The sequence below is a fragment of the Erythrolamprus reginae genome, chromosome 1 (genome assembly GCF_031021105.1).
Source record: "Erythrolamprus reginae isolate rEryReg1 chromosome 1, rEryReg1.hap1, whole genome shotgun sequence".
Lineage (NCBI taxonomy): Eukaryota > Metazoa > Chordata > Lepidosauria > Squamata > Dipsadidae > Erythrolamprus > Erythrolamprus reginae.
In genome coordinates this window covers 330,465,226-330,492,390 of record NC_091950.1, presented here as the reverse complement: position 1 = coordinate 330,492,390, position 27,165 = coordinate 330,465,226, and the positions used below count along the sequence as shown (strand labels likewise).

Sequence of the window (27,165 nt, the reverse complement as noted above, 5' to 3'; positions counted from 1 at the left end):
GTAAACATTAAAATATTTAGCTGTGGAAAGTTAGCTGTTTGCAGATGAGATGTTTCCACCCACCATCCAATTTTGTTACTGAATTTAAGACAGCTATTTCTAATGACTTATGCTAGTTTGGCTATAGTTAAGTATAACAAATGAATTAACAACATTGTAATTATGAAAATTCTTAGCTGTTTTTTAAATTCACTTTCTAGAAAACAATGGTAGGCTAATGGGGGACAAAAGGTTACTCAACAGTTTTAGTTGCCTAAGAAGATGGATGTGAGAGATATGATATACGGCTGTGATGGCGAACCTACGGCACGTGTGCTACAGGTAGCATGCAGAGCCATATCTGAAGGCACATGAGGTGTTGCCCTATGTTTGCTCCAGTGTGCTGGCCAGCTGATTTTCGGCATTCTGGAGGATGGGGGAGGCCGTTTCACTTTCTGCAGGTTCAGGAAAGCCTCCAGAGCCTATGGATGCCAAAAAACAGACCCACTGGGCATATTAGAAGTTTGTAAATGAACTTCTGGTTGGGCCATTGGGTCCGTTTTTCACCATCCACAGGTTTGGAGGCCTGAGGAAAGAAAAAAATGGACCAACGGGCCTACAAGAAGTCTGGAGGCGTCAGTAAGGTCTGCGTGGATGTGTGGGGAGGCAGTGTGTGTGTGGTTTTCTGTGTGCATGCGCAGAGGGCAAAGCTTTGTCTTATGGGAGTGGGCATGCTCGAAAGCATGATTTTGGTACTCAAGCAAAAAAAGCTTCATCATCACTGATACATGCTATCAATTAAATTTGCAACACTCATTTGGTTGCACCCTAGAGGTTAGGCTAAATTTAGAGACCTCATTTCAGTTAGTTATCATTTTAAAATTTACTCATTTACATTTTTTATCCCACCTTTACTACTTTATATGCATCTCAAGGTGGCAAACTTCCTCCTGTTTTCCCCGCATCAACAACCTTATGAGCTTGGTTAAAAAAGAATGACTGCCCAAAGTCAGCTTTCATGCCTAAGGCAGTACTAGAATTCACAGTCTCCTAGATTATAAACCAGGACTTTAAGAATATCTGCAAGAGCATAAAAGGTCAAGATGTTGATTGCAGTGGTATGATGAAAGCCTCATCTGCAAGGCATATTTTAAAAATGGAACTTTATTCATGGGCTTGTGGTTGCCATTTTGACGTTTTAACCGTCCCACATATGCTATTAGATTTGCCATAGTATGCTGTTAGATTTTTTTTATTAGCTATAAGTGTGCTTCTGAAAATAACAGAATTAGGCCCAGTCAAGGTTGTGCACATACTTTTAGAAGAGCATTTATTTTAATTTTACTTAAAGGTTGCTATGCCATTAAAAAAAAACCTAAACAGTTATCTCTGAGCAATTTGCATATAGAAACACTATAATAAGAGGTTGAATTATTACTGCAAAATCCTAAACCATATAAAAAAAATCATATATAAAACTGAACAGCTAAAAGAACAGAACGAACTCCTTAAGAAGGGAGGGTTGGGACAATATCACTCTCACATATACTGCCAACCCCCCATTTATACAAATTTGCTCTAGTTCCTAGCCTTTTCCTGTGTTTAATTTCTAGCGGTTGAGAATAACTGGCAAGCACAACAGCATTAAAAGATATTTATTTAGAAAATGTGTATTGCTGCCTGTTCACACATGGTGGCTCAAGATGGTTTACACAACTATAAAAACATAATATATATAAAATTAAAATTAATATAAGTAACTAATAAAATAATATAATAGCCCCATGCTCCCCCTACCATGGCGACAACACATTACACAAGCTATTTAATGGGCTCCATCCCGCTCTGGGTTCCCCAGGCCCACTGGCAGAACCTTCCTAAAAGGTGTTAGAATCAAGGCCAGTCTAATCTCTGGGGGAATGATGTTCCAGAAAAAGGGAGCCACCAGGGGGAAGGCCCTTCTTTTGGGTCCCACCAGGTGTATATCCCTAGGGGTGGGACCTGCAACATTCCTTGCATCTCTGCTCTAGTAGTTCAGATAAATGTGACTGGTAAGAGATGGCCTTTACCTATTGTCTGGAGTGAATGGACCAAATCTACTTGGTTACTTTATTGTATATCGTATCATTTTGCCTTAAGATGGGATTTTTAAAGACTTGTTTGGCATTCAATGATGTTTGAATCAGCACCAATGAAACTATTATTGAGAGAGGAGCATTTGTGTGCAGATGGAGATGTGCATGGAGGACTGTATCCAGAGAATTTATTCTGCACCTAGAAAATGGGTCAGATTAATCTTTCCAAGCACAATATATTTAAAGTTGAAGGTTTATGTTTTGGTTGGTTCTTTGCCTGCAGCAAAACATGCGTGTGGGTGTTGTATGAAGAATAAACTGTCCGTGAGAAATGTTGTTGGAAAATTGTTGTAGGTAATTTCCAATTTTTTGTCCACCCTGCCCACTCCTAGTCAAAATCAGAGCAAGCATTCAGCATAGCTAGCAAGTGTAAAGTTTGATTTTCATTTATTAAATATCAGCAAACATTAAAAAGAATTTTACTGGCAAAATCAAGACACAAGAATAGGCAAAAATGAATTAGTAGGGAAGAACAATATTTTTACCTTTCCAACCCAAAACTTTCCAGAGCCACTTGAAACAATTCTCTGTGCACTAAATATGTACAGGAAGGGGATTTTGATTACTTCAGCTTTATTATTATTATTATTATTATTATTATTATTATTATTATTATTATTATTATTATTATTAATTAGATTTGTATGCCGCTCCTCTCCATAGACTCTTTAACCCTCTTATGTACATAAAAGTTGCAGAACAGAAATGGAGAGTAGGATATCAGATGATTTATCACAGTGATGGCGAACCTTTTTTCCCTCGGGTGCCGAAATAGCGTGTACAGTGATCCCTCGATTAGCACGGTCTCGATTAGTGCGAAACGCTGCAACGCGGTTTTTCAAAAAATATTAATTAAAAAATACTCCACGGTTTTTTTGCTATACCACGGTTTTTCCCACCCGATGACGTCATACGTCATCACCAAGAGTCACTTCTCTGTCTCTTTCTCTTTCTTTCCTGTCACTATGCTTCAATCATTTTCTCATTTCTCTTTTTTCTCCCCTTTTTTCTATCATTTCTCTCTCTCTTTCTTCCTCTCTCACACTCTCTTCCTCCCTTCTCTCTCCCCCCCTCCACTTGCCCACGAGAAGAAAAAAAGCAACCTCTGCCGGGCAGCTCCCCTTGTGCCCCTGCTTTGTGCCTGCCTCTTTTGGGGATTTCTTTTTCTTTTCTTTTTTGCGCTGGCAGCGGGAGCTGTTGGGGAGGGCTCTGCCGAGAAGGCCTCTCAGCTGCAGAGCCGAATGGGGGCGGAGGCAACAGCGGAGCCCGGCGCTGGGGCCATGCGAGGCTGTTCATCCAGGGGGGCGTGGACTGGCAAGTCGCCCTCCTTTCTCTCTCTTTCTCAAGATCGCTTGCCGCTTGCCGCTTGCCTATTGCAGCGAAGGAGGCGAAGCAAGGCTCCAAGCTGCAAAGCGGCAAGCGATCTTGGAGTTTCCCCTTTGCCTGGGCGGCAGGAAGACCAAGGGAAGGTTCCTTCAGCCGCCCAACACCTGATCCGCTCCGCAGCGCGGCAGCAGCGAGGAGCCGAAGATGGGGTTTCCCCTTTGCCTTTACCCCATCTTCGGCTCCTCGCTGCTTCCGCGCTGCGGAGCAGATCAGCTGTTGGGCGGCTGAAGGAATCTTCCCTTGGTCTTCCCCGCCGCCCACACGCAAACTCCACCATCTGCGCATGTGCGGACATGAAAAAAATGGCGCACATGCGCAGATGGTGGTTTTTACTTCCGCATCCAGTATAACGCGGAAATCGGTTAGCGCGGGAGGTCTTGGAACGTAACCCCCGCGCTAACCGAGAGATCACTGTACACACACTATTGTGCATGCATGAGTGCCCATACCCATAATTCAGTGCCTGGGGAGGGCGAAAACAGCTTCCCCCACCCACCTGGAGGCCCCTTAGAGGTCAGAAAGGGCCTGTTTCCCAACTTCTGGTGGGCCCAGTAGGTCGTGTTTTGCCCTCCCCAGGCTCCAATGGCTTCCCTGGATCCAGTAGAAGGTAAAAATGCCCTCCGCCATCCCCTTGGAGGCTCTCTGGAAGCCAAAAACTCCCTCCCAGAGCCTCTGTGCGAGCCAAAAATCAGCTGGCCGGCACACACATGCACGTTGGAGCTGAGCTAGAGTAATGCATTGGACCAGGATACCTCCGAGACCGCCTCCTGCCGCACGAATCCCAGCGACCGATTAGGTCCCACAGAGTGGGCCTTCGCCGGGTCCCGTCAACTAAACAATGTCGGTTGGCGGGCCCCAGGGGAAGAGCCTTCTCTGTGGCGGCCCCGACTCTCTGGAACCAACTCCCCCCGGAGATTAGAACTGCCCCTACTCTTCCTGCCTTCCGTAAAGTTCTTAAAACCCACCTTTGCTGTTAGGCATGGGGAAACTGAAACATCTCCCCCGGTCATGTACAATTTATGTTTGGTATGTTTGTGTGTGTGCTTGTTAGTACATTGGGGTTCTTTTTTAAAAACTTTTTTAAATACTTAAATTTATTTGACTCTATTTGGATTTGTACGATTTGTTTATGCTTTGTTGTGAGCCGCCCCGAGTTCGCGGAGAGGGGCGGCATAGAAATCTAAATAACAAATAAAACAAATAAATAATAAATGGCTCGTGTGCCAGCAGATATGGTTCCGCATGCCACCTGTGACACCCGTGCCATAGGTTCGCCATCACTTATCAATCATCTCTTCTACACAATGATAGGGAAGAAAGGATGAATAGGAATGATGTATCCAGCGAATTTAAATCAAAGCATCTTTTTAGTCAAGGGACATTACCTTATTTTTGCACTCACTTGTCTTCTACATACGTACATGCATTCAGCCAGATCACTTAAGGTTTGAAGGACTTTTAGCCAGGTGGAATTCAATTTAGCTGCATCTGATTAAAATAGCAGTAGTATGCATACCATTTCACTATGCTTTTACAGCCCTCTCTAAGCGGTTTACAGAGTCAGCATATTGCCCCCAACAATCCGCGTCCTCATTTTACAGACCTCTGAGTCAACCTTGAACCGGTGAGAATTGAACTGGCAAACTGCTGGCAACCGGTGATCAGCAGAAGTAGCCTGCAGTACTGCACTCTAACCACTGTGCCACCACAGCTCTTGTTTGTACATTTAGGGAAATGTGGCTAAACAATTTTGCATTTTTGCTTAGTTGCAAAAGTTGGTTAATGCTCACATTAAGACACCAATTTTGGGGATTTTTAAGAAGCTGTTTCTCTACCGAGAGAAAACTTTATGATATTTCCTTAAAATCTTTCCATAGGAAAGTATTCCTTCTCCCCCTCTCCCTTTCCCCCCTTTCTTTCTGTGCACTGGGCTTGGCAGTTCTCACAGTTGCTTCAGAAACAGCTTATATAACTGCTGACATGCAAGCTGTAGATGACACAATGAAATAGTTGCTCTTTTTTTTCTCTTGCCAACCAATTTCTCTCCCTGGAGATTGCATCATTGGAAAAAAAAGATTTTAAAAAATAGGTTCCAAGAGTTGCAATAAATCAACAAATTAATTTTTTTTTTTAAAAACACCCCTTCATCACCCTTCTTCTTACCTCCTACACACACGAATCTTATCTGTTCTGCAGAATTCATCTCCCCGGTTTTTGAAAGATGATTACTGCTACCTTTTCCCTTTTATACATAAAATTCAAAGAGGGTAGCTCTGATCCAATTTTAATAATTCTGATGATGATTAATGAATGCAAGTTGAAATGAGAATGCTCACTTTAAATTTGGTATGAACTTTTGTAGCACATAGAAAAACAGTTCAGTTACACATTGCAGGGCGGATGTATGGTTATCTAAATTAGGGATGTCAACTTGTAGCAGAACAAGAACGACTTGTTGCCAATAAGGGAGCAGAGACCACGAGAAGATTGAGATTCCCAGGTTTATTTGGTGCATGCATGGTTCAGAAGATATAAAAGCAATGTCTGAACAACGTGGATTGTTTTTCAGGGCTCTTTATACATTTCCAAAGGAGTACAAAAAACACACAATATCAGTCAATCAGATACTAGTTGTCAACGTTTCCTTACACAGAAAGTAAAGAAAGGGTTTTACCATGTAGAAGGTGCAGAATGTACAACAAAAAGGAACTTGCGGTTAGTATGTGGGTTCCTGCATGAAGCTATGTGCCTTGAGAGCAGGTGTCAGATCTATCTCTGCACTATCAAAGCTTTTGTTCCTTTCCTGAGTACATTTCTTGGTTACGCTTTTAGCGCTACAGCTGTACCTCAACCGAGCATAGAGGAAGCACAAGTGTGAAAGCAAAAAGTTTTTGCCCGATCGTCGGCACTTTGAAAAAGTCAAGTTTATAGCAGATAAGTAGGACAAAGGTCATATATCAAAAGAACATAATTCTGGCAAAAAATGCAGTATAAAATGAAAATACAGATATCAAGGCATAGCCCAGCTTCCTCAAACTCTTGGCAACTTTAAGACCTGTGGACTTCAACTCCTTGAATTTCCCAGTCCACAAGCCTTAAAGTCATCAAGGTTAGACACCCCTGGTCTAAATCCTGATAAATTTAAGTGGATTCTGGGAATTATACAGGCTAGGTATTTACCAGTTCATAACTACTGCTGAGCAAAAGAACTACACATGCTTCAAAAAATGTTCTGAAAGAAATGTTTCAGACCTCTTAAAAGTCTTACACCTCTCTGTTAGACACTTAATGACAAGACTTTTTCAAGCTTCTGACCCTGACTTAAAAATTCCTGCCACTTTAACTTGTTAAAGCGAATGCGACATTTAAAGCAGCAGTAGCATTCTGGAGGATTAGACAAAGCCTGGAAAGTGAGGCTGCTCAAGTGAACAGCAGAGAGATGGTGCATTGTACATGGTCCAAAAACAATTCTAAGTAACTATGTGGCCCGAACTGTAAAGAATTCATGATTTGCATTAATTAACAATTAAGTAATAGTTATGGAAATTCTTCAGCTATAGATTAGATTAGATTAGATTTATTGGATTTATATGCCGCCCCTCTCCGCAAACTCGGGGCGGCTCACAACAATAATAAAAAACAGTACATAATAAAAATCCAATGCCCACCAATCTAATTACAATTTAAAATTAGTAATTTCCTAAAACAATCCCAATATATATAAAAAACAGACACACAGTCAATCAATCAACAACACAACATGGGCAAGGGGGAGGTGTTTTAGTTCCCCCATGCCTGACAGCAGAGGTGGGTCTTAAGGAGTTTACGAAAGGCAGGGAGGGTGGGGGTAATCAAAATAGAGAAAGAAGACTTGATCTTAGACCAGATTCTTTTTTTATTTCCCAAATGCTATTTCCTGGTCTGAGGGAAAGCGCTTGGGAGATAGGATGAATGAGCCTAGACCTGTGATGGCGAACATATAGCACACGTGCCGGAAGTGACATGTAGAACCCTCGCTGTAGGCATGTGCGTCATCGCCAACTGCTCTTCTGCTTTCCAGCATGTACCTGTGATCCAGCCAGCTGGTCTTCACACATATTGTCACACTGGAAATCTGAAGAACAGCCGGCCAGTGCGCATATGCATCAGAAGTGCCAGTTTGCTTCCCTCTACATTGCATAGCCGTGCCACACAGGTGCAGTGCTGAAAATTTGCAAAAAAAATTAAAAAGCTGAAAACAAGGTGGCGGCATATGTGCAGTGCTGGAAATTCAACTTTTGAACATGCACAGAAGAAAAAAAAAAGATTAAATAAAAATTAAAAAGATGGCAGCGTCCATGGACTGGCACCAACAGAACAGCTCCTTGACATCACTGGGGGTTTGCTACTGGTTCTAGAGAACAGGTGAGAACCAGGAGGAACCCACCTCTGCTGCACGTGCTAGCCACCTGATCTTTGGGTTTCCAGTGCTCTGTCACATGTAAAGACCAGCTGGGCAGCATGCACGTGTGTGCCAGAAACCCAAAGACCAGGTGGCCATTGTAGACATGTGCAACAGGCACATGGTCTTCACCAAGTATACTTCATCAGTTCCTGTAACCTTCTGACTTGTTAATGACCAAACTGCTGATCTAATTTTATTTTCTAGAATTACAGACTTTTAATTAGGGAATATCTTTTAACAATTTGACATCTTTACTGTTACAGATTTCAGAATAGTCCTTCAATCCTTACTTGGTTTTTCTTTGAATGATCAATGTTCTGCACTGTCCCTTTAGGACAAGACCGTAACCTCCTTCTAATTTCAGAGATACTTTGGAAAACTTTCTTTGCTTTTCTTTGCCTTATTCCCTCTTCTGTGTTGTTACAGGTATTGCTTCTTGTTTCTACTAACCACTACCTTAGGTTTTTGTCTTTCTTGGCTTTGATTTTTTTCCCCTTCTTCTTGGTAATTTCTACTGTTTGTTCTGACATTCAGTTTGCTATCTTCTGCTTCTCAGTTTCTTTTCATATTAATCCTTAACTTCTTTGATTTCATTCCATAGCTTTTTTGGCTCCCTATCAATGAGGTTCAGAACTTCAAATGATTCCTGATGTTCTCCTTAAAATGGCGGTGTGTTTTCAAGATTATATCACAAGACTTTATTTGCTTTGTTCTTTAGCTTGAGTTGGCACTTGCACAAAAACAATCTGTTCCCTGCTTGACAATCAGAGTTTGGCCATATCTTGACTGTTATATTTGAGCTTTTCCATCTCCTTGTACCAATAATACACTGTATAATGAATTTGTTTCCTATGTGTTTTGTCTGAGGATAATGATGTGAATAGGTGTTGTTTTGGTTGTTTGAAGAATCTGCCAATGAAGAAATTACTGGATTGGTAGAATCTAATCTACTGTTTTTCCTTGTTATTTCTGTATCTTATGGTATTTATTCTATATTTTCCTCTTTCACGTTCTATTGATTTCTGAAAGAAGTTGACCATAAATCCATCAATTTCCTGTTTTCTATATTAGTGGTGAGACATAAACTTGGATAACTGTTGTGTTAAAGGGTCATCTGTGAAGCTTAATTGATATAGTTGAGTCATTATACCCCAAGTATTATCTTGGTTGTAACCTTATGAAAACCACACTGAGTAAACACTGTGATCTTCAGAACAGAAAATGTCCAATTCCAGTCTGTTTTAGTATAATCCCTAAGACGGCAACACATAATGGATTCATTTCCTCTTTTATGAACTTTTCTACATTTGTGTCTCTTACTTTCCATATTGCCACCATACTACATCATCTGGCCCTGAATCAATAATCACTTTATTTTGTCTGTCATATGGCTTAGTTTGTGAAATATAGTTGTTATCAGTGTAGTATGAAATTATGCCATTATCACTAATATGATATTGTTGCTGTCCAATGCATATGCCTACTTTCTTTAACTGGGCAATTCGGATGACATTCATGCTTTGGTAGTCTTGCTGGGTTTCTATATTCTTGGCACACATGTCTAGCATTCTTTACTCATCTCTCCTAGGAGGAGCTACTCTCCTTACTTTAAGCAGCCTAGCATGACTGTGGACATATGTAGGCATGTTTTGGCATATTAGCATAAATTGTGGGACTAAAAAACTTGTGTTTTATTTGCCATTCAGACAGGGGTAAGTTCTGCATTCTGCTACTGCCAGTTTGCTCAGGGACGTGCCCCATGGGTGGGCACATATTACACACCATGTGTGTACATGTGCAGTACTGAAAAAAACGTTGTGCATTCATAGAAGCAAAGCAAGATAGTGGTGCCTATGGCGATGTTGAGAGAGCTGGTTGAGGGGCACGGCAGGCTTGGGCCACTGCTGGTTCTAGTGACCTAGGCCGCCAAGTTATTAATGGTTCTATAGAATTGGTCTGAACCCACCTCTGCATTCAGATATATGAAGCTCAGAATTATTGAGGCATTTAAACCAGACAAATCCCATGTCTTACAATAGAGACCTCCAACAACCAAAACCTAAAGCTTCCAATGGGAATGAAGAAATGGGAGGATGGGCAATTTTTTAAAATTTTCAGTGGAAGGCAGAGTAAATAGTCTTGGGGGACCTCAACCTGTCGTCGCTCGGCGGATCCTCTGGGCTGGCACAGGAGTTCATGGCCACCATGGCAGCCATGGACCTGACTCAAGTAGTGCAGGGTCCGACTCATAAGGGGGGGCACGCACCCGACATGGTATTCCTCTCTGAGCAACTGAGTAATGGTCTGAGATTAAGGGGCTTAGAAGTATTGCCTTTGTCATGGTCAGACCATTTTCTACTGCAGCTTGACTTCCTGGCTCCAATCCTCCCTCGCAGGGAGGCGGAACCGATTAAGTTGTTCCGCCCCAGGCGCCTGATGGATCCAGAAGGCTTTCAGAAGGCGCTTGGGGCTCTTCCAGATGCACTCATCCACAGTTCAGTAGAGTCTCTGGCTGAGGCCTGGAACAAGGCTGCAGCGGAGGCCCTTGACCGAATTGCACCGCTGCGACCTCTCCGCGGCACTAGACCCCGTAGAGCTCCATGGTTCAACGAGGAGCTCCGGGAGTTGAAACGCCAGAAGAGACGTCTAGAGAAGCGATGGAGGAAGAGTAAGTCCAAATCCAATCGAACACTTGTAAGAGCTCATATTATGACTTACAAAGTGGCACTCAAGGCAGCAAGATGCGCGTATCATGCCACCTTGATTGCATCAGCGGAATCCCACCCGGCCGCTCTGTTCAGGGTAACCCGCTCCCTTCTTAACCAGGGGGGAGTTGGGGAGCCCTTGCAGAGTAGTGCCGAGGATTTTAACACATTTTTCGCTGATAAAATTGCTCGGATTCGAGCGGACCTCGACTCCAATTGTAAAACAGAGTCAACTGACAACGAGTCAGTCGAGGTGACTGGGGCTAAACGTCTTTGTCCATCTGTCTGGGAGAGGTTTGACTTGGTGACACCTAAGGAAGTGGACAAGGCCATTGGAGCTGTGTGTTCCGCCACCTGTCTACTGGATCCGTGTCCCTCTTGGTTGGTTTCGGCCAGTCGAGAGGTGACGCGGAGCTGGGTCCGGGAGATTGTCAACGCCTCTTTGGGGAGTGGGTCCTTTCCGGCTCCTTATAAGGAGGCACTTGTGCGCCCCCTCCTCAAGAAGCCTTCCCTGGACCCAGCCATACTCAATAACTACCGTCCAGTCTCCAACCTTCCCTTTATGGGGAAGGTTGTTGAGAAGGTGGTGGCACTTCAGCTCCAGCGGTCCTTGGAAGAAGCCGATTATCTAGGTCCTCAGCAGTCGGGTTTCAGGCCTGGTTACAGCACGGAAACTGCTTTCGTCGCGTTGATGGATGATCTCTGGCGGGCCCAGGACAGGGGCTTGTCCTCTGTCCTGGTGCTTCTTGACCTCTCAGCGGCTTTCGATACCATCGACCATGGTATCCTTCTGCACCGACTAGAGGGGTTGGGAGTGGGAGGCACTGTTCTTCAGTGGTTCTCCTCATACCTCTCTGGTTGGTCGCAGTCGGTGTTAGTAGGGGATCAGAGGTCGACCTCTAGGTCTCTCCCTTGTGGGGTGCCTCAGGGGTCGGTCCTCTCCCCCCTGCTATTTAATATCTACATAAAACTGCTAGGTGAGTTCATCCAAGGGCATGGGGTGAGGTATCATCAATACGCCGATGATACCCAGTTATACATCTCCACCCCATGTCCAGCCAACGAAGCAGTGGAAGTGATGGGCCGGTGCCTGGAGGATGTTAGGGCCTGGATGAGTGTCAACAAGCTCAAACTCAACCCAGACAACACGGAGTGGCTGTGGATCTTACCTCCCAAGGACAACTCCATCTGTCCATCCATTACCCTGGGGGGAGAATCACTGGCCCCCTCAGAGAAGGTTCGCAACTTGGGCGTCCTCCTCGATCCACAGCTGACATTAGAGAAACATCTTTCAGCTGTGGCGAGGGGGATGTTTGCCCAGGTTCGCCTTGTGCACCAGTTGCGACCCTACTTGGACCGGGAGTCACTGCTCACAGTCACTCATGCCCTCATCACCTCGAGGCTTGACTACTGTAACGCTCTCTACATGGGGTTACCTTTGAAAAATGTTCGGAAACTTCAGATCGTGCAGAATGCAGCTGCGAGAGCAATCATGGGCTTTCCCAAATATGCCCATGTTACACCAACACTCCGCAGTTTGCATTGGTTGCCGATCAGTTTCCGGTCACAATTCAAAGTGTTGGTTATGACCTATAAAGCCCTTCATGGCACCGGACCAGATTACCTCAGGGACCGCCTTCTGCTGCATGAATCCCAGCGACCAGTTAGGTCCCACAGAGTGGATCTTCTCCGGGTCCCGTCAACTAAGCAATGTCGCCTGGCGGGACCCAGGGGAAGAGCCTTCTCTGTGGTGGCCCCAGCCCTCTGGAACCAACTCCCCCCAGAGATTAGAACTGCCCCCACCCTCCTTGCCTTTCGTAAACAACTTAAAACCCACCTCTGCCGCCAGGCATGGGGGAATTGAGGTCCTCTTTCCCCCTAGGCCTTTACAATTCTATGCATGGTATGTATGTATGTATGTATGTTTGGTTTTTATATTAATTGATTTTTAATCATCAATACCAAATTACTATTGTACACTGTTTTATTGTCGCTGTTAGCCGCCCCGAGTCTCTGGAGAGGGGCAGCATACAAATCCAATAAATAAATAAATAAATAAATAAATAAATAAATAAATAAATAAATAAATAGAGATGACTTACTCTCTGTTTGGTAGGAGCTCAGAGAACCAGAGAAAGCAACAAACCTTGGTGTTCCATTGACCGTTTTAGCATTACTTGGCTTTGTGGTCTATTTCCTAGAATAGGAGATGTTGCAGATCTTTCCATGCTGACATGAATCCTATTCAGCATTAGGACTCGTTATCCAGGATCAGATAAATGTGTTTCTCCCTCTCTTCTCCCTCCCTCTTTCTCTCTTTCATTCTCTCCTCCCTCCAGGAACAGATCCAAAAATGCTATTGCTCTTGAATTGCAGATCTAGAATATTACCTAATTCCTATATTCCTGTCAATTACATGACTGGGATTTATTTTTGAGTGTATATATAACTTCAGTATGTTCCTATATTACCCACTGCCTACAATAATTTGACTCAGCGATTAGGGTGGCCTTCATGCCTTGAGTGATCTTGCTGGAAATATGTATACACTTAGCATCCCCTTAGTATTTTTTGTTCATTCCTGCTGGGAATGTTCCCATCTGCTGTGATGAGGCAGCATAACAGGCCTAGAGTTGGGTGGTGGGTGATTAATCTTACTAAAGAAAGCCATTAAATATTTAGCAGACTATATTTCCCAAACACAACATTAATTGGCTAACCCCAGTTTGTATCTCTCCAGAACTGAAATATCTTCTTTTATAATGGTATGTGAGAAAGACCATGGCAGGAACTGTGAAAAGATGCTGCCTGGGGAAAAAACAGATAAGAGATAGTATTGACTTCAGTTGAATAGTGGGGGGGAAGAGAGCAAAGGCTCTCTGTCTTATTTGTTCTGTTTTCAATAACAACAACAACAAAACCCCAAACTAACAAGGCAGCCAGCTCTCCACTTGAAAACATATGTCACTCGTTTCATTGACAATTCATTAACAATTAGATAAGCCACATCAGCCATGGGGAGGACACTGCAGCTATGTCTAGTTGTTATTGGCTATGCTACTTGCCCCATCCTAGTTATCCTTTTCAGCTTCAGAAAGCAGTAGTTGTTAATGTTTGGATTTATTTTTGTACAACTATCAAGAACTTGAAAACAGTAAATGTGGAAGTCTTCATGAAACCATCTGTCGATTCTTGGAGTTTTTTTAAAAATTTTGGAACAATACTGACAGATTTTTTGTATATTTTTAAAAAGAAATCCTTCCTTATAAATATACGTTCATGTTCATATCAATTATCACAAGAACACAAAACAGCCATAATGCCATAATGATTTAAAGTACAACTGATACCTTGCTGCTTTTAGTTCCTGAACCACTAGCACAACTCCTAATATATACAAAGTAAACAAAAAAAAAAAAATCAGGTAATGCTTTTCACACCACTCAGTACATGGTCTGAAAAGTTGTTGCCTACTAAATTTCTATTGTTAAGATTGCTGTTAAAATCACAGAAGCAAGATCAATAAAAGAAAGGAGAGAGGAGAAGAGAGGATGGGAGTCAGGCTACAATCTTCTTTACAAGATCAACAACCAATGTGACTACAATAGCAATAGCACTTAGATTTATATACTGTTCCATAGTGCTTTACAACACTCTCTGAGAGGATTACAAATGTCAGCATATTGTCCCCAACAATCTGCGTCCTTATTTTACTGACCTTGAAGGCTGAGTCAACCTTGAACTCCAGGCTGCGAGCAGAGTTTGCTTGCAAAGCTGCACTCAAATAACTGAACCACCAGAGCTCTTAGATTAAAAGGTTTGTGAGGTTTTTAAACTGGCTAATGAGGAATCTGCAGTATTGAACTATGAAGTGAGAAAACCCTGTTTCGATATCTCATAATGTAATATAAAATAGATAGAGGATAAAATAGAAATATGTTTGCTGGGTAAGAACATACAGCAGTTGGTGTTTTTTTCCCTTCAAATTATAGTTTCTTTCTTTTGCAGTTTCCTGTAGGGGCAAATGTTGTCAGTTTATTAACTTCCATTGTAATGGCTCACATAATGGACTGGTATGGAGAGCAAGGCATTTCTTCTTCCTTATTAGGAATAAACAAACTATTACCAGTTCTTGCATGATTTTACAGTTCCAATTGTTAAGACAATTATTTATTTATTTATTTACTTACTTACTTACTTACTTACTTTATTTAATTTGTATGCCGCCCCTCTCCGTATACATGTATATACATGGCTACAAAATTGAAATGATTTTTTTTTGTAGTTCCAAACAATCAGAAAAGTATTTCACTCTTATGAATACAGCAATGTGGGGGAAAGAAAGCTGAATACCCTGGTTATATCTGGTTGCAAAAAGAAGAGATAAGTAAGCAGGAGATTATAAATCTTGCTCTTTAAAGGAAAACTATTTACAGGATCAAAGAGCTAGATTTAGTTAAAATAAACAGTTCTTTCCCATTAGAGAAATATTACAGGTTTGTAATAATTGTTGAAAACAAAATCAATCTTACCCTTCGCTTTTCGTTCTCAGCTATATCATTTTTGGGGGCAAAATTCACAATTACCATTAGATTCGAGAAACCATTTTGACAGAATCGATTTGGGGTAACAAAGAGCCTCATTAAAAACCTGCAGTAAAAACAGTTAATCTTTAAAATATTTCAAAGAGGGCTCTTAATGGCTTATGTTTTCCTGAGAAACATATTCTTTGCCAGAATTGTCTGTCAGTACCTGCTTTTTCTCCAATCTCGCAAATACCTGCTTATATCATCAGTAATTGTATCTAGCCATCTTCTTCCTATTCTTTGTCTTCATCTTTGTCTTCCTCCTCCTCCTCCTCTTCTTGGTTGATTTCAATTTTTTTCAAGCTTCATGACTTCCCCAATGATTTCTGCTTTTATATTATTCTGCCCCTCCCAAAAACATTTAAACTTTAATATAGTGTTCTCCGTTCTAAAGGAACTTTTATTCTATACTTGGAAGAAAAGGGGATTATCTGTTTCTTTCCTGTGTCCTGAGATACCCTCATCCATTGGATTGAAGCCTTTCATGAATAATCTCATTTATAACAAGCTAATTGAATCAATTACATTTGCATGTGAACAACTGAATAGTTTAAGAAAAAAGATTACTTATTATTAGAATGATTTACATTTAAAAACAATAACAAAAATGATTAAAAGAAGAACTTCTGTGACTGTACAATGACACACCATATATACCATAACAAATAAACAACCTACCCCAAAGTCTTGGGGAACAAATAGGATTTTAAATACTTGTAAACACTTCTGTAACATTATCAGGGTAGGAACTTCATGGATCTCTGAAAGGATATCTTTCCAGGGATCTAAATTTTAAAAGAAGCATGCTGTTCCTACTGCATATGGCATTTTGGAGGTACTGTATCTCCTTACAGATTTATAAGCACTACTTTATATGTTTTGTTCTGTATCCAGTATCTCATTGGCAGAATTTTATGGATCACCTTTCTTCCAAACCTCTTCTGTATTACATCATTCTTTCTGGAAAGTCTTCTATGGATTACTAAGCTAATTAGCAGAATTTCAAGACATCTGTTAGGTTTCATTAATGGTTAAAAGTACATTACATCCTATTATTTTTATTATTTTAAAAACCAATCAATCAGTTACTATTTTAAGAAATCAAGTCTAACTGATAACTAATTGATCAACCACTGGTTGCAATCATATGTGCAATATGAGAGCATCTGCATGATAAATATTTGAGAACAATGTTTTCCCTGACTGCTTTCCAGATCAATTTAGAATTCAATAGGAATAATTACAGCAGGTACCAAAGTGTTCTATGAATGAAAGAAACTGACCAAGAACAGGGGTCTCCAACCTTGGCTATTCTAAGACTTGTGGACTTCAACTCCCAGAATTCCTCAGCAGAAATTTGGGAATTGAAGTCCACAAGTCTTAAAATTGCCAAGGTTGGAGTGCCCTGATCTGGAAGACACTGTCAAATAATCGAAACTTTAGGCACAAATCTTCATCTATTCCTTGTATCATTTCATACCTTTGGTAACAAAATATTTGTAGACTACAATAAAAAACTACTGAAAATAAAAATTACCGGTATGTAAACTCAGATCTCCAAAAAACAGGTAATATTGTTTGACTATCTGAGGTATTATATATTGTAGAGTACAATATTAACTTAAAAATCAGAAGTATAGAAAATGAACTGTTTTCTTAAGCTAACCTTAACCTAATATAGCCACAAAATCCTCCACTAAAACCCTAAAATGATATATAATATATACTATATTATATTATTATACAGATAGGGACACTACAGTCTTTAGTTTATATGCGTGGCAGTTAATTAGAAAAATTCCATTTTGTGTCTAATATGAGAAACAAACATTTGTAATTATATGCACAAAAAGGGAAGATTTGGCAATAGTTACAATAGAGGAATGGTTGGTGACGATGACAAAACTCACTAAAATGGTCAAACTGTCTTGCTATTAGAGAAAAGACAGTAGCTTTGTTTATTGCTGACTAGAAAACTCTTATGGGCTTTTTGCACAAAAGAGAATACAATGAACTTATGATTTATGTTTTGATGATTAGGTAGGATAGAATATAGAATGAAGAGAGGGATTAAAATACAATTGTACTTATAATTGCTATAACATGATTGAAAGCTGTTTCTTTATAAATAATTTTCTTTTCCATTCATCCATCCATTCATCCATCTATGAAATAAACATAAATTCCTTTTCTAAAACTGTTCCAAATAATTCATCATTGCAAACAGACGTTTATGTTAAGTTCCCCTCTGAATTTTGAATGGCTTTATAGGTGGCAAAATATATTGTTTGATCAGCCACATGGTGCTCACCAATTCACAAAATAAGGATAAAAAAGATAAACTAACCAGTGGTGGGTTGCTCCTGGTTCAGCCTGGTCCTGCGAACTGATAGTGGCAGCGGTGGAAGTCTCCATACACCCATCTGAGATGCTTCGTCTCGTGCACAGAAGCATTGCTTTTACGGAGAGGGGCGGCATACAAATCAAATAAATAAATAAATATTGCACATATGAGCAAATGTGCACACAAACTAGTAGCAACAGGTTTTAGAATTCAATACTGAACCTAACCAACCCTAAAAGTGATTATCAGTTAAACTTCAGTGGAAAAAATAAAATTAGACCTAATAGAAGATGATATTCTTAAATTTGGGAGACTAAAATATTTCAAGAGTTAAAAAGAATCCTCCTTTGGACACTGAAGACACAATAAAGGCACAAACGTTTGTAGGATAAACATTGAGGTAAATCCCTCCATTCTTCACCATCCAGCCAGAGCTGAAGAAGCTTATTGGATGAGAAGCAAAATGTCTTCAGAAAACCCCCATAAAGTGCATTTACCTCTTAACAAAGCACCTTTGGGACAACGATGATCTGGATGGCTGAGAATCTCCATAGATATTGAGGAAAAGGCTACATTTCATGAAGAATAGAAGGGAGTTGTCTGGCAGGAACTTCACCAATTGCATCAGGAGCTTGATAAACTACAGCAAAAAGGAGAGAGTGGCATAAGTTCAGAGCCAGATTTATCACTCAGGGGGCAACAGTGCAAGAAACAAAGTAAAAGGCTTCTGAGTAGAAGGGACAGATTGGCAGGAAATTATAACAGCAAAGACAGTAGGCTCCATAGTAAGAAATTCAGAGTCTTGGAGATTTCTACAATTGGGTGTGGAAAACAGAGAAGGAATTAAAAATCATATCACCAAAGGACAAATATGGCACCATAAGTATCGCTACAATTTATTGAGACAACACAGGACTACAACATAGCTTTAGATGAAGCATATTTGCTTAGAAATTCGCAGATCAAAAAATAGTATTGGAAAGTAATATCATAATGGGAGTTGATTATAGACCACCTAGTCAAGCAGAAGGTGTGAATGAGGTCTTTCTGTATCAGATGATCAAACTTTCAAAATGGTACATACTAGAGATAAGACGTCAGAAACTGTATTGGACCACATCAGGTTAAAGTGAAGAATAGAAACATAGAAAACATAGAAACATAGAAGATTGATGGCAGAAAAAGACCTCATGGTCCATCTAGTCTGCCCTTATACTATTTTGTGTATTTTATCTTAGGATGGATATATGTTTATCCCAGGCATGTTTAAATTCAGTTACTGTGGATTTACCAATCATGTCTGCTGGAAGTTTGTTCCAAGGATCTACTACTCTTTCAGTAAAATAATATTTTCTCATGTTGCTTTTGATCTTTCTCCCAACTAACCTCAGAATGATTCGAGAGTTGTGAAAAATGCCACAAACAAACAAACAAACAAACAAACAAACAAACAAACAAACAAACCATCTTTCCCTATGTAGATTAAAAGCAAAAGGAATAATAGTATAGGTATGTTGTGAGAAAAAATAATAAATTGTTAATGGAATGAAGCAGAATATTTTAATTTGTATTTTGTATCTGTATTTTGTATCTGTATTTTGTACCTGTATCAGAAAGGAAACAAAGTCATAATGGAAGGTGGCAGTTTAGGTTAAATATCAGTTATTCGCCATTAGGAATTTACTGTATCTCATAGAACCATCCAACCCTTGTAGCAAAGCAACTATGATGAAAGCATGATTTGCATTGCTTTATTGATGGCTGGATAATGATATAAAGCCACTTGGTCACTAGAGGGCAAAAGTCCTTTTTTACTGTAAGAAAGGTATACACCCATAAGGTGCTCAGGGTCCTGCTGGTTTAGTGTGACACATAAACCCCAGTAAATAAATAAAAACAAAGAAACAATCATCATGCTATAATAACAAAAGGTTCAAACATAATAAGCAGAACAATCCATCACCCTCATCTCCACAAACCTTGACCGTATTATTTAAAAATATTCAGAATAACAGTGTTGGAAGGGACCTTGGAGGTCTTTTGGTCCAACACCCTGCACAAGAAGGAAACCCTACTATTTCAGACAAAAGGTTGTCCAATCTTTTCTTAAAAACCTCCAATATTTGTCTCTTTGCCTTAGTCAACATAGAATATTTTCTCTCAATACATTTTGATAAACCCTTGCTGCAAATCACTTGTTCCTTTTGTCAGCCCCTCCTTATATCCAAAAATCCACAATTTTGATGTTTTGATAGATGATAAATATTAGAGCTATAATCGAGAAAAGTGTACATTTTTCTATATAATACTTGATCAGAAACCATATAAATGTTTCTAGATTTCAGGGTAAAATAGGGCAATAGTACAAAATAATACTCCATCTCTTAAGTTGCATTTCCAGCAGCAAAGAAATTGCAAACAACTGTAATAAACATTTGCCAAGTGTTTAATATTCATGATTTTTAATATAGTGCAATGACTGAAGTTGTTTTTCCCTCTACTGATTAAATGCTATTAAGCACTAACAGTTTTCAAAATTGTTCTAATGGTGAATTAAAATGAGTTACACGCCTCCATCATGTCAAGTTCACAATTCACAAAGTTCAGATTTCTTTTTACTTGAGCTTAAGTCCATATAATCTTTTTGTATTTCAGTCCAATCCAATTCAAAGTCTTGTTATCTTCTACTATCAAAACAGTGCAACATCAAACATAAGAGCACAACACACACTGTTTTCAAATCCTTTCAAGGTCCTAGTTATCTTTTTATGAACAAGGTCAGTCTCCATCTGTTAGAAAATTCAAACTTTCCACAGTCTGTTGCAATATTTTCTTTTAACCAGCAGATGGTGATGTCGGTTTCCCAAACAAAACAACTACTGTATCTTACAAAAGTCTCCAAAGTAATTTAAATCCACTTGGCACTTATAAAATATTTTCTTCAAATTCTTTATTCTTTTAAAATCTCTTTAACTTGTAAAGTCCAATTATAAAGACATCCTCAAATTTGGGCTTTTAAACTTGTTCCTTTGATTATCTCTATGGTATTTCCAATTGCTAGATAGCTGCTGACTCCATTTTAAAGTCTTTTTTTTTGGTCTCCTCTTGAATTTTAAATTTCTTTCATCATTAAATCGGCCAGCTTCAGGCCTTCAGCACTTCTTCACCTCTCTCCACCACAAACACATCTTATTACTCAGACAATACATGATCTCTCCATTTCTAATGCAACAGAGTCATCTTCCACAGCTGTTGGTTGAGGGGCTTGTGCTGGCTCCCTGGGAGGGTTGCAAGCCCCCACAGACCACTGACTGGTGCCTCTCTTCTTCAACGCCCCTTCAGGGCATATCTGACCTGGTTTCAATCTGGTTCCATGTCTCCAAACAGATGGGATTCAGAGTTCCCCATAGGGCACGGGAGACACCCATAGTGCTGGGATGTTAGCCACACCCCTTTTTTTCTTAAGTGATTAAGAAAAATGTTTATTAAATCTTTCAATAGTTGTTTATGAGTCAATTTTTGTATAGTTTACATGGGTTGTCATTAGGTTACTCTTCTTGCTTCTTGAATGGAATCTCATGCAGAAATGGAACTTCTACTGTTTTCCGCAGGTGTCCCTATTTTCCTTCCAGCCATGTTCTAGAAGACTTGAGAAACTTCCGGAGCATCCTGTGGAAGCATAAATCATGTTGCAGATTCAACCACTTTCATATTTCCATCATAAACAGAGCAGAATTTAAAGTTAAAATTAACAGGAGAGTATAACAGAGACTGGTTTGAGATGATTTTACAAATCAAATAAATCAATAAAAGTAAAATAAGTATTTGTGACCCTAACAATATGTTTATATTTATTTGTTGACTTTTCTAAATGATCAATATATGTAAACAGAAAGAAATCATTATGCAGAAGGTGCATGAAATTTATTTTATTAGTATATTTTCTAACAAAGGAAATTGATTTCCCAGAACAAGTTCAATCCTGCTTGAAAAGTCCTGCTGATTTCAACTATTATTATATTCTGATTATTATTCAGAATCTGATTATTCTATGAAAGCATATCAGTTGAAACTTTTTTGTGCAGTTAGATATACTAAGTTAGAAAGACTAAGATATATGTATACTACATGTAATAATTTAATGAAACAATAAAGAAGTTATGTACATATGTATGTATGTATAGAGATATACACATAAATGTGTGTATCTGAGCTTTCTTATAGTCTAGTAAAATATAGTGTCTTAGGCTTTTGTTTTCAAGGTGATGTTGTTAGTTGGCACTATGCAAAATATGAGACATACCAATTTGCCATGGCCCTAAATAATTTCTATTCCATGGATTTATAATGCTATGCAGTTGTTACTACACTAATAAAGACAGACTTTATATAATCACAGTAATCATTGGGTGTAAAATATTAAAAGTCATAGGGTGGAAATGGTTTATCTAGGAAAAGGAATCAGAATAAAATATTTCCAGTCATGAATCATATTAGAGTTCTTTATTGGAGAGCTCTGCTCACTTATCCTATTGGCCATAATATCAACATTTGAAACAGCAATGATCAATGTGTAAAACAGAAGAACCTCTATGTAATTTTTGGATAACAGTAAAAATTTCCATAGAGTAATCTGGAGTTATGTTCAAAAGCTAACATTATAAAAAAAAAGTTGACTGAAATGTAAGGAAAAATAACTTTTGCAAGATATATTCAGTACATGTTTAATTTTTATAAGATACATTTGAACTGTTTCACTTGAATTGTTTGGGAAATGCAAGGTAACAATGTTAATAATAAAACAAAACTGGACCAAACAATTTAAAACTGACAAAACCATGTAACAGAAACATATTTTTTCATAAAAATAAGAACAATTTTTTTTACAATAATTGTTTAGAGTCAGTCAGTAAATATATACAATACAGTACAGCCTAATTTTTTTGAGAATAAAGAACCATATTTAGAATGGGTAACGTTTGCAACATTGTATTTCAAACACCAGACATACAAATAGACAGGTTTCTTGTTAATTGCCAACATGTATGAAAATGTCATTTAGTATTAATGCCTTGTAACTTAAGTAGTATTGAATAAATACTGTAAAAAGGGATTGGGATTTTCTTATAAAATTCAACAGTTTATGGATCTGAAGTACACTTTTTCTCTAAAAAGCCTTCAGAAGATTGATGTTCAGAATGATCTATAATGACTAGAGAAAAAAAACAATGAAAATCTCTCCAATCTCTCTCTCTTCTGTTTCATTTTATCTTATGGCAGTTTGAAGAACCTATTATTTGACTTATTTGTTAACTGCTTACTTAAATCGTTTGGAAGGATGTTTCCTCAATCTCTGTTAAGCAGGTCGGATAACCTAAGGAAACACATTCTTTTCCCTGCGAGGCAGAAAGGAGGAGGTGTTTGAAACCAGTCCTTCAACTCTTACCACAATAGATAAAACAGATCCGACACGGTTTTTAAGTAATGGATAAAACATAATAACTTTCCTGTGTTAAACATTCCAACAGCTCCAACTTATTACAGATTCGGGAAGCTGAAGAAAGGGAAAAACCAAGCCGCCTTTCCTCGTACACAGGATGCAAATATACACTGGGGAAGAAAAGAAAAGAAAAAAGTTTTTCTCGGTCAACAATTTCCAAGGAATACGTGGAGGGGCGCAACTCTGATTCGCTCTTATTGGGATCCAAGTCCTGGTCCACGCACTTTTCGTCCACCAGCGCTTCCGAGCTGGCTGCCTGCTTTGTCGCGGAAGCGCGTCACGTTGCCGGAGTTGGTCCTTTGGCTGGTTCCCTGATTAAGTGTCCATTCGGAAATAACGCAACTCAACACACACACACACACACACGCTCCGAAAAGGGGGACTAAAGGTTTGCGGGCTCCAAAGCCGGCGGCTGCCTCAGAGGAAAAACCCGGACTCAGGTGACAGGGGCTGGTCGGGTTTGGGTCGCGCCCGCGCGCGCTTCTACCTTTTCTCCCCCTGCCAAGGCGGGCTTTGCCTTAGCACCGTGCCCGCTTCCTTTACTTCTGGGGAGGGGGAATGCTGAAAAGCCCGTAGGCCGGACTGGTCGGCAGAGCTTTCCTTTTCCTCCTGCCCCGGGGCGGCGCTCGCAGGCGGTGGGTTGCTCTGGAGAGAGGAATGACTAGTTGGTCGCCGGGTCGCGCCAAACTTGCCCCGAGCGCCTTAAGTTCGGAGTGAAGGGAAATGGGGGGGAGTATGAGGAGGGAGGGAGCGACAGATACAGGCTTCAGATTCAGCCGGTGCTTTTTGTTTTGTTTGTTATGTTTTCCTGTTATGGGAGTGAGGAACGCTGTGGTTTTTTCGGACCAAAAGACCTGTGGACCTCTAGTTACCCTTATTTGAACCAAAACCTCCAGTAGAAGCCGAGAGTATGGAGGATAACCACCAATGGCGGAGTTTCTTTCGGTTATCTTGCAGCTGTAGGTTGCAGATGTTCGGCTTGAAAGTGAGCCAGTTCTTTCAGGTTTTACACTGGAAACAAAAAAGGGACTTAAAACTCTCCTAGAAAGCGTACGTACAGCGCTACAAAACTCGCCTGGCAAAAAAGATTGGGAGAGGAGGCGTGGCGGTTGCCTTTTTTTTTCAACGATTCCCTCAGCATTTTCCGACTGAATTTAGGGCGCGAAGATTTCCCTCACGGGTTGGCTCGAGGCCAGAATCACTGCACAGTCAAAAGAGGGACAAAAAAGAGTTTTTTTAAAAAAAAGGTTGGGAAAACCTTGCGCACAGAATTCGAGTTTGCCTATCATCTGCGTCGAGGGCTGGGCTTTCATCCTCTCCCGCACCAGTGTCCCTTTTAGGTCGGTTAAAATGAGGCTCCAGATTGTTGGGGGCCATAGGGTTACTCTCTGTAAACCACTTAGAGAGGGCTGTAAATAGTGAAGGGCTACCAAAATTTTTACTACCACGCTGTGGGCGTGGCTTATGCAGGACGCCCTGCATTTTCTTTCAACCTCTTTCAGTGCAAATTGGGTGCGCTGAGGTGGAGCTCCATTTTCGCTACCCCACTGCGTCACCCGTAGCTGTAAAGCCCTTCGGGCAGTAGCCCACCCCTGGCTGTAAAGCCCTGTGAACGGTATATAAGTCCAAATGCTATTGCTATTTTTTTTTAAATAAAAAAATATTTCCCATCTCTCCGGACTTTTCAAAAGCTGGCGAGTCCACCGGTTGTTGTAGTTTAGCGTTAAGGCGAGAGGTAGCGCAGAGGTGAGGTGAGGCGAGGCATGAAAAGGAGAGGGGGCGGTTTTTGAGGCGCGAAGCTCAGCCATTGGGTGTTTTCTGCGGCCTCGGCTGCAAATTAGATACACTGCAGCGGTCCCCTCTCCAAAACTGTCCCCCCCCCGCTTTCCCGAATTCGTTTTGCAGATGAGAGGGGGGGAATAATGTATATTGCTGAGAAGAAACAGAAAGGCGGTGTGGGGGAGGAGGGTGAGCGCGCGCGCGCGGGTCATTTATTGTATTTTTTAAAAAGCTGATGAGAGAAACTGAGGGGGGGGGGGAAGCGCCTTTATTCCCGTGCGGGAAAAAACGGGGAAGTATACAGAAATGTGAGGGGATTAGGCTGAAGAGAATTCGTAAAGTCCGGGGAAAGCGTCCGCGATTTACATGCTCGGAACCGCTTCGTATGCTCGGCTGGGGGTGGCTGGGCGTGTGTGTGTGGGAGGGAGGGAGTTGGCTTCGTCAGCCTCCGAACGACCCATCCGGCTTCTGTTTCGTCGCCTCCTCCGGCGCCCTCCTGTGACTCTCGCAAAACGTCCTACCTCAAAACTTCCGCGGAAAGGGCGGGAGAGACAGAGGCTCGATGGCCAACCCCGAGGAGGAGCTTTTAGCCCGCCTCTCGCACCCCCCCCCCGCTATTGCAGTGGGAGGGGAAAAGCCCGGCTTCAGCTCCAGCCAGTTTCACTCCCCTGGCTGGAGGCGGAGCGGCGGCGGCAGCGGGGCTTCTCCTCAGAAGCGGCTGGGCTGCTGACAGCTCCTCCCGCGCTCTCGCAGCGGCGGCGGCGGCTCCGCGAAAAAAAGGGACCGTTTCCTGCAGCCGCGTCTCCAACGCAACAAAGCGTCTCCTCCTTTCTCTTCCCCTCCCCTTCTCCATCTTCCCTTTGACTTCGCGCCGCCGCCGCCTCTTCTTCTTCTTCTTCTTCCCCGCCTCGTCTTCTTCTACCGAATCTCTCGAGTCCTGCGGGCGGGAAGGAGTGGAAGAAAAGCCAGCCCAGCAAAGCGAGGCGGCCGCGGAGGCGATGGTGGAGCGGTAGCCGGTTCCCTGGATTGCCCTACTCCTCGGGCGGCGGCGGCGAGCGACTTGAACGCCCCCTTTCTCCCATCCTGCTGCCTTCCAGCTCTAAAGGCGCCACCGGTCGGCGTCGCCGGCGGCGGGGATCGGTTCCTCCTCCTGGTTCTCCGCGAACCTACAATCAAGCCGGGAGGAAGAAGAGTTGGCCGCCGGTGGCGATAGGCAGGGGCAGCGTGCTCAGGCGGCGGCGGCAGCAGCAGCAACAAAGGCATCTTTCCCCTTTCCCCTTCCGCCTCTGCTCCCCTTTGCTGAGGCTAGCCATGGAAGATGGATCTTCGTCGGGCAGCTGCTTTAGACGTTTGACCGAGTGTTTATTGAGCGCAAGTAGGTGCCGAGGCTGTTGAGGTGGGGAGGGGTAGTAGTGGAGGGAGAAGAGAGGCGGGTTGGGTGCGGGATTTGCAGCGGCTCAGGTTGGGTTGGGTTGGGAAGCCTTCGGGCAAACCCTCCGCTTGAAAAATGAAAGTGTGAGCGGGTGTCGGTGTGTTTGTGTGTCTGTGGATCCCACCTATCAAGGGATGGAAGGAGAGAGCGGCGAGGAACACTTTGCTCATCTGGAAGATAGGGGGAGAAAGAAGGCTTCGGTCGCAGGGCGATTGGAGTTCAAAATTAAAGAGTAATGTGCCGAAGTTCCTTTTGGAAAGGAGTTTCCATGTAAGGATGGGTAAGAATTGGCTCCGGGATGCATTAAACACAGAAAGCCTTTTGCTTGCCTTCAGGGCATATTTCCTTGGCAAGAAACGCTGTTGCTGCTCTTCACAACTGTTTCCTGGGACACCACAGGCCAGATTTCAGAACTTTTCCTGACCAAATGTATGAGAAATGAGAGGTCCTTGATGTTCTCTGAGTTGAGTTGTAACCAAGCTGAGAGAGCACCAAGGGCCCCCTCCATTCAATCCTGAGCTACAAATATTTGCTGAAGAGTGGGGGGAGGGGGGGAGGGAGAGAAAACTTCTTATCAAGCCAGGGAGAGATTAAAAAGAAAGAAAGCTGTTTCTTTTCTGAAACTGGAAATTGTATTTATCTGTTTTGGTCAGCTTTTTGGCATTTGTTCCCAGGTGTAATGTACACATTGAATGGCATAGAATAGATGACACTTGATGTTTTGATTAAAACTATTCAAAGAAACAAAACAACCCCACCCCCCAATCCCAGTATGCTATACCGAGATTTTAAGACCACAGTCTTTGCTTGTTAATGAAAAAGGAATGAGTTTATTGCTTACTAACTTGCTAGCAATGAAATGACTCAAAATATAA

The 27,165-nt window shown here is 41.5% G+C and overlaps 1 protein-coding gene across 3 annotated transcripts in view; it reads left to right on the top strand.

Moving 5' to 3' along the window:
- The window catches only part of PDE10A (phosphodiesterase 10A), a 331,061-nt gene that overhangs the window by 138,375 nt on the left and 165,521 nt on the right, over positions 1-27,165 (top strand). The window contains exon 1 of one of the 3 annotated variants that reach the window (XM_070733857.1): positions 23,463-23,519. The exons of 1 other annotated variant lie outside the window; for it this stretch is intronic. Coding sequence is in view for 1 of the 2 variants with exons in the window: in XM_070733855.1 (XP_070589956.1) it covers positions 26,170-26,233 (64 nt within the window). In the remaining variant the exon portion in view is untranslated. Of the gene's footprint in view, positions 1-23,462; positions 23,520-25,482; positions 26,234-27,165 lie in introns of those variants that run through there. One more of the 3 variants, XM_070733855.1, reaches the window with a different exon arrangement.